Source organism: Carassius carassius, chromosome 15, assembly GCF_963082965.1.
Source record: "Carassius carassius chromosome 15, fCarCar2.1, whole genome shotgun sequence".
Lineage (NCBI taxonomy): Eukaryota > Metazoa > Chordata > Actinopteri > Cypriniformes > Cyprinidae > Carassius > Carassius carassius.
In genome coordinates, this window is record NC_081769.1 from 31,280,507 (window position 1) to 31,298,579 (window position 18,073).

General features: G+C 33.7%; 1 protein-coding gene across 2 annotated transcripts in view; it reads right to left on the bottom strand.

The window, feature by feature from the left end:
• Window positions 1-18,073, bottom strand: part of LOC132158888 (CUB and sushi domain-containing protein 3-like) — a 254,569-nt gene that overhangs the window by 145,741 nt on the left and 90,755 nt on the right. For both annotated transcript variants that reach the window (XM_059568503.1, XM_059568502.1), the window contains exons 18-24: window positions 17,802-17,990; window positions 14,263-14,379; window positions 12,590-12,805; window positions 8,302-8,490; window positions 7,083-7,252; window positions 6,450-6,606; window positions 925-1,116 (exon numbers count right to left, since the gene is read on the bottom strand). In XM_059568503.1, the coding sequence (XP_059424486.1) occupies window positions 925-1,116; window positions 6,450-6,606; window positions 7,083-7,252; window positions 8,302-8,490; window positions 12,590-12,805; window positions 14,263-14,379; window positions 17,802-17,990 (1,230 nt within the window). The remainder of the gene's footprint in view (window positions 1-924; window positions 1,117-6,449; window positions 6,607-7,082; window positions 7,253-8,301; window positions 8,491-12,589; window positions 12,806-14,262; window positions 14,380-17,801; window positions 17,991-18,073) is intronic.

Genomic DNA, 18,073 nt, shown 5'->3' on the forward strand with positions numbered 1-18,073 from the left:
TGCAATTTCTATAAAATACAACATGATTTGCATGTTGGCAGTCAACAAAAAAATGCATTTATAATCTACATCTTGAATTAAATACTTTTCTAAATGCTTTTTAAATAATTATTTTAGAAAAAAAATGTATACATGTATATATGTAATACAATTTTAATATTTAAAAATAACATTTATATACTTTGTAATTTATTACAGTTTAAAATATATTGAATTTTTCAAGATACATTAACATTGTAGTCTGTAAAATTAAATTATTACGAAAAATGCTGTGAAAACTGTTAGTTGATGTTAACTAATGCAACTAATGGCAATGAACTGAACCTTACTGTAAAACACAACCATGGTTTACTTAAAGTTGTCTATGTACATTAAAATGGGATAAAAGAAAGTACTCGAAATCAGAAAAATTACATGAGCTGTAGCCTTGTGTTTACGTGAAGCAGTCATACAAGGTGAACAAAACAGGACAATTACACAAATCCTCACAATGCACTGGGATCAAAGTTTAATTGGGTAAAACGTGTAAGATGAAAAGCAGGCTGTAAACCCATTAAACATGGAACTGCCGGTGCAGGACGCGTGACAGCCACATTCTCGCAGATCAATTATTCACAACAAAAACATGTGAGGTATTTGTAGACACACAACGAACACAGCTGCAACTGCAATTAAGTGGAATCCATGTAAAGATAAATGCTCAGGATTAAGGATGCACATGCCGGTGACAAAACACCAGCTTACTACTTATTGAGTACTGTACATATGGTACAATGCATGCTATTTAAACAGTATGTAATGAAAATGCATTGCTGCTATTTATATATATATATACACACACACTGCAGAAAAGTAAGGTAGTAAGGTATTCTGAACGCAGCCGATGTCTCGTCCTGCTGCATTTAAAGGGTTGCAATGGATTACCTATACATGAGGGGAGGGGGTGGTCCCACGTCCGTCTCTCGCCCGTCATACATCTCAATATGCTGCTGCCATGGAGACTGTAGCCAGGGTCACAGCGATACGTGACCACGCTGCCAGCAAAGTGGCCTTGGTCGCTAACTTTGGATCCAAATTGAGGCACACCGGGTTCGTCACAATGAGAGAGTTCAAAACCTGGAGGAGAAAAGCGTGTGAAAGAGGAACATCAGTGGGTGTTTTAAGTGCTCCCAGGAGGTGGTTTTATTTATTTATTTTTTATTTCAAGATTATTGCAATATGAAGGTCACATTAAAACATCTTTAAAAACTTTTTGTTTGGAAACATCTCACAGTGCCTTAATTTTTCTTCATCTCGGTCCAATACTTTTAATCTTAAAATATGAAAATTCCTATGAAAATACTTTGTATTATTTAGTATTATTTTAGAATCACTGATAGTTTATATATATATATATATATATATATATATATATATATATATATATATATATATATATATATATATAAAATGCTAAATATTAACTATCAATTATATTTTAGCAGTAAATTTTTTTAATTGCATTGTGTTTTTTTCTTTTTTTACTCGCTTTTACTGTTATTTTGATTGTTTTATTACTTCAATTAATAAAAAACAAGAAATTTTATTAATTGTTATTAATCTGCATTCATTGGTTTTATTTTATTTAATTTTAGTTATTTTAATACTTCAAGTAATAAAAACAAGATGAAATAACATGTTACAGATTTTTTTATATATATTAAACCATTATTTATAATATTAATATTAAACATTTCAATTTTTATTGGATCAAAAAATTTTTTCCCAAAAATGGCAATTTATTCAAATGAGCTTGTACTATGTTATCAATGAGATTAAAAGTACACCAAGTAAAAATCTAACATAAAATACAAACATCTAAAAATACATATACATTATTTAGGATAGTATTTACATAAACATTTAGTAGGACGCATACAAAGCAAGCATAAAACAAAATATGCTTAAATGCCAAAAAAAAATAAAATAAATAATAATGATAAAAAAATAATAATAATATTATATATATATATATTTTTATTTATTTATTTATTTATTTATTTATTTATTTATTTATTTATTTATTTATTTTTATTTTTATTTTTATTTTTTTTCAGACATCAGGAAGGAAAAAAGACAAACCTAAATATATTAGAGAGAGTGTGAAATGTGTGTTTCAAGAATATTTCTTTTCTAACCCTTAACACGATCAAAAGTGACCACAGTTGAAGAAACGCCCAATCGACGTGTTAGAGACCACCCAACAATGTGTGGAATTACACCAAGCTGCTCGAGTTCAAAATACAGTACAAGACCAGAAGTACTGTATGTGCATCCAAACATACTTGCTGAGCATTTAATTTCAAAACCATGGGTATTAATATGAAGTCGGTCCTTCCTAGTGCTACTGTATGAAACAGTCCACTCTACAGAAATGGTTTTTCACTAGATGTTGGAACAAGGATGTAGGAATTCACTCATTCTGACAAACCAGCAGTACTGTATGTGTAAAGCTAAAAGAGCAAATCCTATTAATCAAAAGGGGTGCCCAGATACTTTTGAACATTTAATGTGTAAATAGAAATTTTAAAAGGATTTCCAAATAGTTTTTCTGCTTCACAACAATCATATCAATCATTTCAACAAAGTTAACCTCTGAAATCAACTGAACTTCAGGGCTGCAAAATTGTCCCCGAGCCTCCAAATGAAGTTTCCCACTCTCTCCTTTCCGATTTGTACAATTAAATTTTACAAGCAAACACAATTTCCTGTGTATTTTCTATGTCATATGCAATTACAGTGAACAGGAGCACAAATAATATCATTCCAACCATTTAATCCTAATCAGATCTTAATGAGAGAATGATACAGCTAATTAATTCATTAAAACTAGGTGTGGGTGAAAGAATCACAATCCAAGCCCACCAGGAGTTACTCTCCCAGCAGACCGACACACGGCGTTATATAATTCACTTTGAGTCTGCATAATGTAACCTTGTTATGCACATAAAACAAAGAAATAAATCCACAGCCATAATAATATTCACATTGATATGAACATGCAGCCTGATAATACTGCGAGACAATAACATGAGAAATACTGTGCCTGCTAATTAAGACTTTACTAACAGGAGATGAAAATACAGGGGATGTTATAGAGAGTTTATGGATAACCGTGGATTTATTCAGCTCTAGATTCTAGTCTTGTGTGAACACTCATATCGAATCAGACAGCACTAGCAGAATTAATGTTATTGACACACAGTAAACTCAGAGAGTACAGTACTTTTGACTACCGGCATAAACTTGGCAGATTATTCTGCCCACTTCAACATGTACCAGCCCACCACTACATGTGAAAGTGGGCACAATAAGTTTAAGACAGACTTAACAACACTGCTTTTTATATACATTACTGGCCAAAAGTTGGAAATCATAAAAAAATAAAAATAAAAATAAAAATGCTTTTGAAACATAAGTATCGTATGTTCACCAGTATTGTATTAATTTGATTAAAATATAGTAAAAAATTAATATTCTGAAACATTATTACCATTTTAACAAATTGTTCTAAAATAGATTTCATGACTGTGATGACCAAGCAGAATTTTCTGAAAACATTCTAAGATGATGACTTGGTGATCAAGGAACATTTCTTATTTTTAGAAATGCTGAAAGCACTTTTTGTAGCTCAATGGTTTTTTTTTTTTTTTTTTGAGGGGGGGGGGCGACACACTACATCTGAATTTACATTTTATTGTATGCATTGTATTTTATTAAACATAATATTTAATGTGTGAAAGTGTAATATAATGTACTCTAATGCAATGCAATACAATATATTATGATGCGATTTCACATTTTATTTTATGCATTATGTAATATAAAACATAATATTTAATGTATGAAAGAGTTTTGATACATTTTGTTACTAGAAAAAAATATATATAATGTAATGAAAATATTTGGACAAACTGTTCTGATATTTAATACGTAATTTTTATTTATTTATTTATCATTTTATGCTGTTTTCTACAGGAAATATAATATATATTATAATATAATAATCTGGTCAAATTATTCCTTAAGATATGTTTTTTACTTTATCATAATTATATTTTTTTTATGCTGACTGTTACTGGAAAGGGCAAAATATTCCTTAAAAAGATACATTGTTAAATTATTTTTAATGTTTTTGATGCTATAGTTACTGGATATTATATAATATTATATTTTCTATTCTATTCTATTCTATTCTATTCTATTCTATTCTATTCTATTCTATTCCATTACATTGTATTATATAAAAAAATAGTCTAACTACAGACACATTGATACACAGATACAAGATACATTGTTCAATAATATGTAATGCTTGATGCTAGTTACTGAATATTTTATCATCTTATATTTTCTATTCTATTATTTTATATGATCTTATTTTATATTACATGAAACAAATCAACTAAGTGAAATTACGTGCAACTACATGTGATGAACCATTCATTTAAAGGACACTTAGTTCTCACTTTTTCTTTTTTAGCACAGCTAAGGTCAAAATCCAAATGCATGGGATGTAATTCAGCATGTTATCAGTGCCAGATAGACAAATGAGAGGCTGTTAGTGCCACGCAGTAAATGAGCAAGTCCATCTGAACGCCTCCAGCGCCGGGCATTAGCAAGTCACTCCTCCATTGTCATAGAGCCGAAGCAGTGCTCAGTACCGCCGTTAACCTCATTCACAATCATGTTTCCCTCACACTGGGACGTTACCGTTACGCTACAACCCGCTATAATCCTGCTGCACAGCCTTGCACGCTTTATGATTAGGTATCAAATAATATGGCACTGAGAACTGTGGTAGACACATTAGAAAACTTCTCATGAGAAAAGAAAAACCTATAATTTCAAACAAAGGAAATTAAGAGTCTCTGTGCTTTCTCAATGGCACTAATAATCCATGCATAAGATGCCGCTAATTCAAAGGGTTTCATTACAAAAGCAATAAACCGTGTGTGTGGCGCAGCTAGTGCTGGGAACAATTATTCAGTTCAAGCTGACAATGAAATGAAGATATTAATCCAGAAATGAAAATTAATTGAACTAATATATTCAGCTGTGAGGTGAGAGGTGGCTTATAACACAAAGACTGAGAGTGAGCAATCTCATTCACAGCTGTAGGCATCCCTATGTAGAAATGTACACAGAGTCCAAAATGAACTTATTGTTACACATTGCCCATAAAACTGTATTTCACATTATTATTCCATATTAACATTATGTGATTGATATATATATATCAATAATAATACCTAAGTCCATTTTTAATGATGTTAAGCACTTGGTGCATGTTCATTTCTGACTATTTTGTACGATATCAAATGTATCCTAAATGTAAACCTTTGTATGTACATTTCTGTTCAAAATTTTAGAGCTCATAAGATTTATTTTGAAAAAGAAATTAATACTTTTATTTAGCAAGGATGCATTAAATCGACCAAAACTGACAGAAAAGACATTTATAATGATGAAAAAATAATAGTTTTATTTCAAACTAAATTTCTATTCATCAAAGGATCCTGAAAACAATGTTTCCATAAAAATACGAAGCAGCACAATTGTTTTCAACATTGATAATAATCAGAAATATTTCTTGAGCAGCAAATTAGCATATTAGAATCATGTGACGCTGAAGACTAGAGTAATGATGCTGAAAATCCAGCTTTGCATCACCGAAACAATTACAGTTTAAAATACATACATATAGTAAACAATTATTCTTAACTAAAACAATATTTCAAAATATCACAATATTTTACTGTATGTTTGCTAAAAATAAATGCAGCCTTAATGAGCATAAGAGACTTCTTTGAAAAAGAAAAAAAAAATCTTATGAAACACAGAGTTTTGAAAAAATCTTTAAGACCGTAAAAACGTTGGAACTTTTGAAAGGGTGCAGGAGTTCAGCACTCAGACACATTCCCAGAGCGGACTCTCATTTATCAGTAAATTATGGCGAACCATTGTCCGGGAAAAGCCTTTTTAATTGCAACTTCATGAAAACCAGATGGGACTAATAAAAGTACAGTCATTTTCAGTCTTGGTAGGACTGAATTTAATTATCATCAAAGCTCATCAAGTCTGAAATATTAGTGAAACGCTGTTGATGTTACACGTCCCACTCGATTACTGCTTCTGTTAGCTTGTGGGCGACACTAGACTAGTTCCTGGAGTTTCTGAGCTCTTAACAAGAATATTAACACTCCAAATAAACTCAACTCAGTTGATGTCTGCAGCAAGTCCCTAATGAACGCAGGTTGATTTTATCTCACTTTTCGGTAATAAAAGCTACACCACGGAGGCAGCTTGCGAAGGGCTACTTAAATCATGCAATCTAAGACTGACATGTTAAAAAGACAGGAAGTTTCCACAAGCAGTGTGGAAGAAAGTAAGAGAATGAGAAGACTTACTGGTGTAAACCAGCTTAAAACCCTTGGCCGTATCCTCTTGATCAGAATAAAACTCCAGCCACAGATGATTTGACGTGCTGGTCAACGACTGACCCAACAAAGAGGACCCCGAGAAACCTCCCAGAACTTCTGCCGTGTTGTCTGGACCATCATACAACTGGAAAACAGACCAGAAAAGTCTATAGAGTTTCTCAACTAATGAAATACGCTCTAAGAACGTTTGAGTAATGTTATGAAAACGTTATTTTTTTTAATCTTCTCAGAAATCCATTTTTTTAAAGTTTAAAAACATTTTATCTTGGTTATGGTATTGTAACATTTTCATCATTCTGCAAACATTATGGGAATGTTACGTTCAAATGTTCTCTGAACCATCTTAAACAAATAGCAAAAAAAACAGATAACATCAAACAACTTTAGACGCTCAAATATAATGCCAGAAAAAAACGCTGGGTTTGCGTTAATGTAAGCAAACATTTTAAGCATTAATATTGCAAATAGAAGAAAATTGCATAAAACTATTTTTCAATTAGATTTTTAATTAAATTAAGGGTTTTTGGTACTTTTTAGAATCAACTGAATGTGTGTTGCACACTTGTACAAACTGGCAAAGGGTGTATAGGTAATATTTACTTTGAGAACGTCGCCTTGAATTAGATTAAAGGTGCTAGCTGTGATGTTGATTCCTTTTCCTGCTTGTACTTGAATGTTGTAGATGCACTCGTGGTTGTTCTCATAATTGTGGGGGTAGTTTGGGGACAACAGGACACCAGCATTCTTGGAAACAGTTGAGCCACACTCGGCTATGGACAATGGGGAACCGTAGTGACATAGTAGAAAAGCAATGCGGAAAAAGTGTAAATTTGGAGAAATAAAGGAAAAAGCAAAACTTTAGGTATCCAGAAAGACAATATGTCATCAAATCATGCATTAGATAAAAAAACAAAAAATTGGTCACTCATTAGTTGCATTAGAGTCAGTACTGTATCAATGCAATCTGCTCAACTTATGAGGAAAAATCATCCACAGTTTATCTTTTATGGCTCATTATTTGATTACTCTGCCAAAGGGTAAGAAATTGTACTCAAAATTGGATTTAAGAAAGTTAATAAATAATCACATTTATTTCCATAACTAAATGCCGATCAATGAATTAAACATGAAACTTGTTGCATTGTATAATACCATTACCATTTAAAATGTTAATCAATACATACTGTATACTATTGAAGCACTATTTTAGTAAGTAGTATTATTTACAAGTATACAATAAATACGCTCTAAAAATGATTTCTCAAAGTTGTAAATTAAACAAAGATTGGATTACATTTGACAAGAAAACACTATTTCAGTCTAAGAAAAGTATAACATTAATTTTATATGCAATTTAACCATTTACTTCCAAAACTAGATGCAAATCACTAAATTAAACATGAAACTTATTTGCATTTTATAACAATTAGGATAAAACCATTTAAAATGCATGCTTTTCAAAGTACTATTTAATAAGTAGTACTATAAGTACATTTAAAACATTTTTTTTGAAGATTATTGGAGTACATTTCACTAGAAAATACAATTGCAATCTTTCTACTTCAGAATTTCACATCTTTCGCAATTTTCTTGTAATTATTTGTGAAATATGAGTGAAAATTGTTTTACGTAAATTTCTTTTTAGGTCTATAAAATGTGGTATACAGTATACTGTGCAGCATGCTTTGAATAGTACACTACTACTCCATTTAGAACATTCAGTACAGCTCAATAGCCTATTGCAGTTGAGCTCGAATGCAACCATTGAGACTTGTCAAACTCTGGACGTCCAAGCGAATGAGAGCAGCTGACCACGTACCCACACACCTTGGCAGAGGTGTACTCCATATGCGCCGCCCACCACCCAGGCAAGTGATTTCTCGAGCCCCCTGCAGACGGTAACCAAGGTCACAGGAGAACGTCAGGGTGTCGCCGATGCCAAATCTGCCACCGCTGTGCCTGCCAAACTGGGGCACACCAGGGTCCTCACATGGCTCCAAATCATATTCTGAATGAAACAAACAGGCAGAAAGTTTAGCGGGAAACTTTCCTAGATGACCTCATTTGCTGGTGCATTATGCTATACCTTATTGTATGCTAAAACTTATTGTAATACAGCTTGCAGGATGTGACAAACAATTCATGTAAACTGTAAAAACCAAAGGAATAACTAAAGGAATTAATCTGAAACCTAGTGAGCTGCTGACGTAGGCAGCATTTTTAAAGAATATACACCCAGAAGTTAATATGCACATAAAATTTCCACATCATCAGGCCATCCAAGATGTACATGTGTTCGTTTCTTTATGGAAGAGATTTAGAGAAATATAGCATTACAGCACATTCATCAATGGATCCTCTGCGGAGAATGGGTGCCATCAGAATAAGAGTCCAAACAGCTGATAAATATATAATATACAATAATCCACACAATTCCAGTCCAGAGTCTTCTATCCACAATATTGCTTTCATCATTGTCTCATCTCCATCAGGAGAGAAATCTGCACAGATCAAGCACAGTTTACAAGCAAAAGCAGTCCAAACCTGTTTTAAACAAATATGTTGTTGAATTTTGAGGTGAGAGGACAACAGAGGATTGACTTCTTCACTGGAGGAAGCATTATCATGGATTATGGATATTTTAGTCAGAAGGGACAGTTTATGGTCAAAACCTCTTAATGATGGAGTTGTTTCTTTCAAACACACAGCTTTTTCACTTCACAAGATGTTAACTGATGGACTGGAGTGGTGTGGATTACTTGTGAATTATTGTGATTATTTTCTTTGCTGTTTGGACTCTGATTCTGACGGCACCCATTCACTGCAAAGGATCCATTGGTGAGCAACTGATGTAATTCTACATTTCTCCAAACCTTTTCTGATAAACAAACAAACTAATCTCCATCTTGGATAACATGCGTAAATGTTCAGCAAATTTTCCTTTTCGGATGAACTGTCCCTTTAAGAATCACTGATGCATTGTAGATACTCAGTAAGCAGCTTTAAAAAAAAAAAAGTTTGTATTTTTTTTCTGTACTCTGCTTTTGTGCTTAAAGGGATGCACTATGAGCTTATTAACTTTCTAATGTCCCATTCTACTGGAAGTGTTTTCAAGACATCTTTGCCTGAGGAGTGCTAATTACTGTATTTGGCAGAAGAACTGCCACAGTAATTGTTATTAAAATGTTTTCAAATTGATTTATTTTTGCTTTATTTTAGCATGGCACTTCAGGTTTGATCTTTTGAACCAATGTCTCCTTTAACATCACATCATGATTCACAGAGTAAACAGAGAGTGAACATTTACCCTTGGTTTTCTACAAACACTCAAACAATCAATTAGAGCTATGATAGAAACAGTGTGAATCATTTCCACATATGTAAATGATATGCAGAAACGGTTAGCATACGACCGCAGCTGTGGTTTCAATTAGATCCTGGCGCTCGGTAAAGAGGAGCAATGAGTTCAGATGTTTGATGGTCGATGGCAATGACTTGAATTGCTTGTTTGTCACTTTTGCTTCCTCTGTGCTCTAATATCAAATGTTCCTATCTATTTAGAAACACGATGTGTTCTGCATGTGAAAGCTTCCACCTTGTCGCTCTGTGCTTTATAGAAAATTGAATAGATTTCATATTATGTAAAAAAAAAAAACTTTCAACATTAATGCTGGAATGTTAATGGTGGAAAGCTTTTGTCTGCAGTTTCATGCCTGATATTTTTCACATTATGGATGTCTGCTTGTGTCAATCCCATCAATATTCAGTAGCAGAAAAAGGTCAACCGCGGTTTTCATTGGGGAATATATATTAGGCTAATACAGGAACTTGGCTTCTGGATAATTGTATGGGTACTCATAACTCAAGTCCTTAATTAATGTATATGATGGCTCAGTAAACATGAGCCAAACCCTATGGGCTCTTCTCTCAACTTGGCTTTCTTTTAGAACAGCATGTCCTCTAACAATGTATCATGCTGACCTGAAAGAAATAGTTTAGCCAAATATTAAAATTTGTCCAACTAGAAGGATGTTTTTTTTTCTCTCCTGTAACCACTGTTTTTGTATATGCTGTTATAGTTTTGGTAATATTTTAAATAATATTTTAATTTTTTTTTTTTTTTTTTGCACTTTCATTCAAACACGCACAAACTTTTTTAAATGTATGGTCATTTATTTGTGTTTTGTACTTTATTGTTTTTTTTTTTTTTAATTTCTCTACATCCTTTAGTTTTTTTTTTTTTACTTTATTATAGGTTATTTAGTTTTAATTATTATAGTACTTCTAGTTAAAGCAAAATTGAGAACATTTTGTGAATTAATTTAAGTAAAAAAATATTTCAGTATTTAGGTATTGATAACACAAAAGAGCTTGGAAATTAGTTGAATGGAAAATGTAATTTCTTTTTCTTTTGTACAATATTCCTGGGAAACACACACGTACACACACACAAATATGGGATTGTAATGACATGGGAAGAAAAAAAAATGTTTTAGGATGAACTATTGCTGTTAAAAACAAAAAAGTTAGGTAACCATTTCCTTAAAGCCTTTATGTACAATGCATTGTAAATGTATTCATTATGTACTTTGTAATGCATTACATAATTTCATAAATAATTCTAACCAAAGGTAAAATGCATTATAATATTATACGTTTTTTAGTCATGTGTTTTAATGCATTATACTTTCTAAATGTGTAACAATGAATAAATAAATATTATAACGTACTACAACTGTGGTTCTCATTATTCATGAGATTACTGAATGCATTATAAGGTGCATTACAAGACATAATTTACACATTAAAACTACTATTAAATTAACTTTTATAATGCATTATATATAAAGGCTTTAAGTAAAGTGTTAGCAAAAGTTATAGTAACCAGTCATAAACGGGTATTTGGTGCAACTGCTTTAAAATACGTTTGGCTTCCTGGCGTTTTCTCGACTATGAGCTCATATTTAGCTGTCAAATAGGTTTCTTTCCCACTTTTACGTCAAAAGGTGGATCAACTTATTCCATTAGACGGCAGCCCAGTTTAACCCAGTGCCCAGTGGGTATCTGGTGGTGACCGTGCAGCGCAGCAGGATGATCCAGTGGGGATCTGTGACTAATGAAAAACGCAGCCCAAAGCCAGCTCTAAAATCAGCCAGCAGTTCACCGCTAAAGTCTGACAGGAAGACTGCCGGCTACACTGATAAGTCTCAGACTTTCAATAAGCCACTGAGAAGAAACTCAAGCTGTTGCCAATTGATTACCTTTATCAATGTACAGAGCACCATCTATATCTAATTGCTGCTATGACTTTTCATAGAAACAGGCTTGTAGGCACTGATGACAACAGCGACTGCTCTCGTCCTAGAATAACCTTCGATATTATCCTCAGATTAAGATTCATTATTAGATCTTCTACTAAAGGATGGTTATGCCTATCACTCTCATTAAAGGAAGAAAAAAAACCATCCTTATGTAAATGATTGCATCGTTAGCAAATTTTCAAGTATAAAAGGGTTTATCATTTCACAATTTAGGTGCAAATGGTTATACAAATAGTCTGCAAAGAAAATTGCGAGGATCGATGTTTATGTAACTTGCCACACTGAACTGATTATGTCAATTTATGTAGGAATGGTTTATGAATGATCTACAGAAAAAAAAAATCTATTTGCTTTGCTCAGAATAGCTGGCTCTGTTCGTAAATCGTTGCATCAAATTGAATGAAACAATTTACACTAATCGCGTGTAATCGCGTGTATTTCAGATGCTTTTTATCAGAATGGTGTGTCCTCTAACAATGCATTACACTGACCTTAAAGGAATAGTTTAGTCATAAAAAGTCTTGCTTTGTTGTTGATTTTTGTTCTTTTTTGGTGCCAAGTGAAATGGAAAAGAGCTGTGTAAAAATTCTTTACATTTTTCCTTGATAAAACTAACATTCGGATGCACAGAAATTGCATAGTTTTTATTTCGGATTAACTATTTATTATCATTTACAGTTATGCATTGGGGGGGGGGGGTGAAAATGAAACGAATTGAATATATATATATATAAATGAATGAATGAATGAACCATAAATTCAAATGGTATAGACTGTTTCTTTCACCTGAGAAAGAGATGTTGAAGCCCTGGAAGGAGATGGAAAAGTCTGAGATGAAGCAAAGTTGAGCCTTGAAGTTGCCGTAGAGCCCGGCGTTGACTGGCGGGGGTCGTTGAGAACCGGTGAGACGGGCGAGGGGCCGTGCAAAACTGCCGTTCTCCGTCAGCAGCAGGTAGTCATGATGATCCTCCAGGTGAAACGCATGAAACGTGAACTGCACACCTGAGAAGAGGAGACATCAGATGAGAACACCAATTATTTACTTCTACATCATGTAAAAAACAAATGACTTGGAATCTAGGAAACTAATAAGTGGTAAGTGGAGAAATTATGGATGTGTCTTCAAATAAATTAAGGATAAAGGTATCCATCTCATCAAATGCTTTAAACTAGGGAGCCCTTTTATTCCTTTAATAATATAGGTTACAATTAACAGCAGAGTGCAAACTATTAAATCACTATTTATATTTAAATGTAATAATTACCACTCAAATAATAAAAAAAATAATGCTGTCATAACTTGTTTTTTTTTCAGATTCATTTAAACATGCATTGACACATTACGAACGAGTAATGTAAAATAGAATTAATATATAGGCTATACAGTGCATATATTTGGTGAAATGCTTTTCTGAATAGCTGGCCTGAGATAAATGTAATGCTACATGACATTGTTCAGAAGCTGTTTTACTGACGTCTTTCCATAGTTCAAACACTGAGCAAAGTAGTAGTAAAGAGGAAGAGATGATTGGATTCACTCGTGTTCCACAGCTATTTGAATTGATTTTGAAACAGAATTTGACAATTTTATTGTCATTATTGGATGGGAGGTGTGCTCTATAATGTCTAGTGAAGTTGTACTCTTGCATTGACTAAAAGATCAATCTTGGTATTTAAGAATCAATGTCGATTCATTAAAATGAACATAAAACTAGAAGTTTTACATCAAGTTTCACACATATTGTGATTAAAACAATGCTGTATTTGTTTGGTGTTCAATAAAGGTGGATAGTAACAAAGTATACCTATTCCGTTACATTTATTTGAGTGTATTTTTGGAAGATTTGTACTTTTTAGAGTAGATTTAAAAGTGGGTACTTTATCTTGAGTACATAAAAAATAACTGTACTTTTACCTTCACTACACTGCAATGTTCTTCTCGTTACTTAATTTTAATGCAATACATGTTAAGAAATGCACAGTTTATTCCAAGCACGCTGTCTCTCTTTTTCTGGGGCATGAGCGATGCCTTATTCATGAATGAATCCCTCTTTTGAGAGTTTCTGTTAAAGGCCTTCATCAAACAAGCCGCAAAACAGAATTGCACAGAATTGGTTCACAAATCAGTTTGAATGATTTTTTAAGTTACCTGCAAGCACTGAAACATCTAAAGCGGTTTCTCATTCGTACCGGCAAATTTAAGAAAGTAGTTTTTTCATTGGATACTTTTTTACTCTTACTCAAGTAATCATTATGATTATTACATTTACTTTTACTTGAGTAATTCTTTCTATAAATACTTTTACTTGAGTATAATTTTTGGCTAGTCTACCCACTGGTGTTCAGTACATAAACGTCCATACTTGAATGAGTTCATGGACACCTAAGACAGATCTGATGTCAAAAGCGAGCCCTCATCTTCTACTGACAGCACAAGAAGAAATCTCCTGTGAACGTACCTTTGCCATGGCTGACCTCCAGAGTCCATGTGCAATTTAATGAGTTGGGATAGAGCTCTGGAAAGCCAGGAGAGAGGATGATGCCCTCTGGGCCCCGGACATCGCCTCCGCACAGAGCTGCAGTAAGACATGTGTGGAATCTTCAAAAAGATCTGAAACTTTACAGGAAGCACATATGCAACTGTTCTTGTATCACTTTTAGTGCTCCGTTTTGAGCAGGAATTCTGTTGAGATAAGCAGAGTTCAGCTGAGGGAATTCAAAGAGCAGAGCAACCTTCACCGGAAGTAAAAATACCACTGAAAGGTTAACGAGAGTTACAACAAATTCTTCTACTTTGAGCTACTTTCCATCTGCCATTGTCTCTAGAAAAGGTCACAACCGATTTACTTTGTCTCTGAAATGTTTTCTAAGAAAATGAGTGAGTGCTACGGTCCATGCAAAACTCTCTGCCATGGTGCTTGGAGGTTATGGGTGATTGCATGAGCATTGATATGCCATTTCAAAGTGGTGGCTCACTGGCTCGAGTTGGAAGAATCCAACAATAGGTCTCAGTGACATTCTTCTCCAATGCATGTCCGTGCATTTATTTTCAAACAAACGGTGTGGGACATGCTAAGTTTAAAACTTAGTCTTAGAAGCTTGTGAGGCACACTCTTAAGAGTATGAGCAAAAGTAATAATGACTCTTGGCTTAGTGAACAGTCCTAACACTGCATTTCTGATACTCTAATTGCACACAAAAACTAAACGTGTTACTGAGATGTCTATAAAACTATCATAATCATGGGCTTGATTCCCAGGGAATGCATTAACACATAAAAAAAAAAATGCTGCACACAAAAGGGTCTGCCAGATCTATAAGTGATGTGTATAAATAACAATTCTGAGTAAACCATTTGTGAAAAGAAAGAGCAAAATCATTGTTGAAAACATTTATCCAAAATGATTGCAACTTTAGGTAAGAATGGTTCCATCACATCACAATTTGGTTAAGAAGTGGTTTTCTGAATTTGCACAGACATTTGTGTTTGGAACGGTCCAATATTCATGTAAAATGTTACACTAAACTGAATACGGCAATTTATGTAAGAATGGTTTTACAAATGATTCACAATAGAAAATAATTCTGCTTTGTTTGGCTCTTTTTGTAAAATGCTGCATGGGTGCATTGAAATGTATGTGGCAATTTACATGAAATCTGTGCAGACTGCAGGTGAAAAATAAAAATAAAAAAGGGAATCCATGAACTCATTTAGACAAATGCATATGGCAAAAAGTGTCTGCCAAATGCATAAATGATGCATAAATAATGTAAAAAATGAAAAAGTTCTTCATATTCATCACATTCTATTTTGTTAAATATTTCAGATTTGTGTGCAAACGAAAATTAATTTGAATACATTTTAAAACATATTTAAAACAAAGCTAAATGTTCTGCTAACATCTGCCAAGGAATGTTGAAGTGATCACAAATATCCACATGCATCGGATAAACTTTTGGTGATATAAGTATGCAATCAGAAAATCTGAAACTCAGGGCTCATTTCTAAATGTGAACACAATCTGTCAATTGAAAAGCGACTCAAGGTGTCTCAACAAACCTTATCACAGAGTCTTCTACTAAACCAAATGCTGGAATAGGCTGGTGGCATTATCTCAGCAGGGCTTAGGCTATTGATTGGGGCAAATATAGATCTTGAGCAATGGTCAAATTGCTACGACTTGACTGAAAACTAGTAAAAGTCAGTGCTAACATCATGAAATGGAACAGAAAATCATTTTGAAACCGAGCTATCATTTTCAAACATTTTAAGTGCTTAAATGAAAATGCTTTGGAAATGGCATGCTTTAGATTTATCTGCAAAATACTGGTGTATTCACTATTATTTTGATATTTTTACTATTATGTCCACAAAGAGACATAGGCCAGCAACCCAGTTCACATACTTTTACTACATACTAAAAGTATGTCGCACAAATCTCACACTGTATGTACAGTATATACAGTCAAAGTGCATGTGATTGTTCACTCTCAGTTGATTAAAATGGTATTAGCATATTGCTAAGATAACAATGCACAATGCTAATAAGTTGCACATAAATGTATTAGGTAAAATACACCACTTTTAACAGGGTTAGTTTTGTCTATATATTAACAGTCTTAAATAAATTACAAGTAAATTTACAAGAGTTCATCACATGTATTTTGAATGAAGCTTTGAGCACACTTTTTATGCTTTAAAATGCCACAAAGTTTGGAACAGAGCCACAATGTGCAAACTAGGATGCAGTCATAGTCAGTGATGTCCAAACGAAACACCCAAACTTCAGAATTTGAGGAATGATGGCCGATTTCCTCAGCGACTTCACCTTTAATGATAATGAATGTCAGCGTCACTCCCCTTGAGACGATAAAAGGGTCTAGCGCCTCTGGCTCAACATCTGCCTAAAAATCTCTTTCTTACTTCCCTCCGGCACTGTGAAGTACCCAAAATATTTCCTCCATATTCGGTTAATTCAGAATGACACAAAGTCATTAAAATTGAATACGCCAAATGGGCCAGACCTGCTAAGAGTGCCCTTTTGGAAACAAGAACATTTTACCGGAAGGTTAAAGTAAACAAAAAGGACCCTGTTTACTTTCTTTATAAAGTTCCTACTGTTGTTCCAAAATAAAAATGGTTTGTCTACAACATCTTGCTCCAACAATCAAATGGCTACATTCTGGTTGCGATTCAGGTATCAATTCCTGACAGATAAAATCACAGTTCTACATTTTATTTCACTGAACTTCTCGTGTCATTCAGAAATGTCACATTACGCCAGCAAAACAGGCTGCGGACAGCAGTTTCATTCTGACTTGAAGAAAGTCCTAGAAAAATGACAAATGACCAGATGACTTGACTGAGAGTCCAGAGCTTCGGTCGAAATTCTGCCACAAACCAAACATCCCCAGTGAATCCTTCTGGTTTAAAATTCATACTTATGCTGACAATTAAGTCCAGCTAAATAGACCGAGTCCTTTGTTAGCTCTAATAGTGCCACAGCTGTTCATTAAAAAGACAAAACATTGAGAAATCAACAGACTTTTTAAGAATAGAATATGCAGTTACACTCTGAGCTGAACCCTCTCGATATAATGCATAGGGAAGTGAATCATTACGATTCCAATTCTTTAATAACTCGATTAATTATTCTTCTGACACTATTGAAAACAAAACTAATACAATTTTGGCAACATACTTGTTGTGCATCTTTAAATACACTGTTATACAAATAACCAGTCGGCAATTACACTGATTTAAGATTCAAGAGAACTGGGTTTATTTGGAACTGATGTTTCCTGCTGCCAGAGAAATTACATTTTAGATGAGATGTACGTTTGCAGTCTGAATTGAATGTGATGAGAATTATAATATGCACATACACCCAATGCTGCTGAATATTCTTGAAATTGTTGTGAATGTGGAAATCAAAGAACTGTTTAAATGAGCTGTGTTAATTATTCTAACTGAGATGCAATTGAGATGACAGTTTACCGTCACATGTCGGCAGAGGGTGGCTCCACCAGTGGTTCTTCTCACAGACCAACTGCTCCTCGTGGCTTAGTCTGTATCCGGGCTCGCAGCCAAACCACACCACCGAGCCGATGGCCAAGTCCTGCCCGTAACGAATCCCATTTACGGGCACGCCGGGGTCCAAACATGAGTGAGTGTCCAAAGTGACGCCTGAAGCACAGCGAACACAAAATCTGATTATTTTATGTAATTTAAAGATATAGTTGAAGGTATAATCAATTTCATTTACGGTT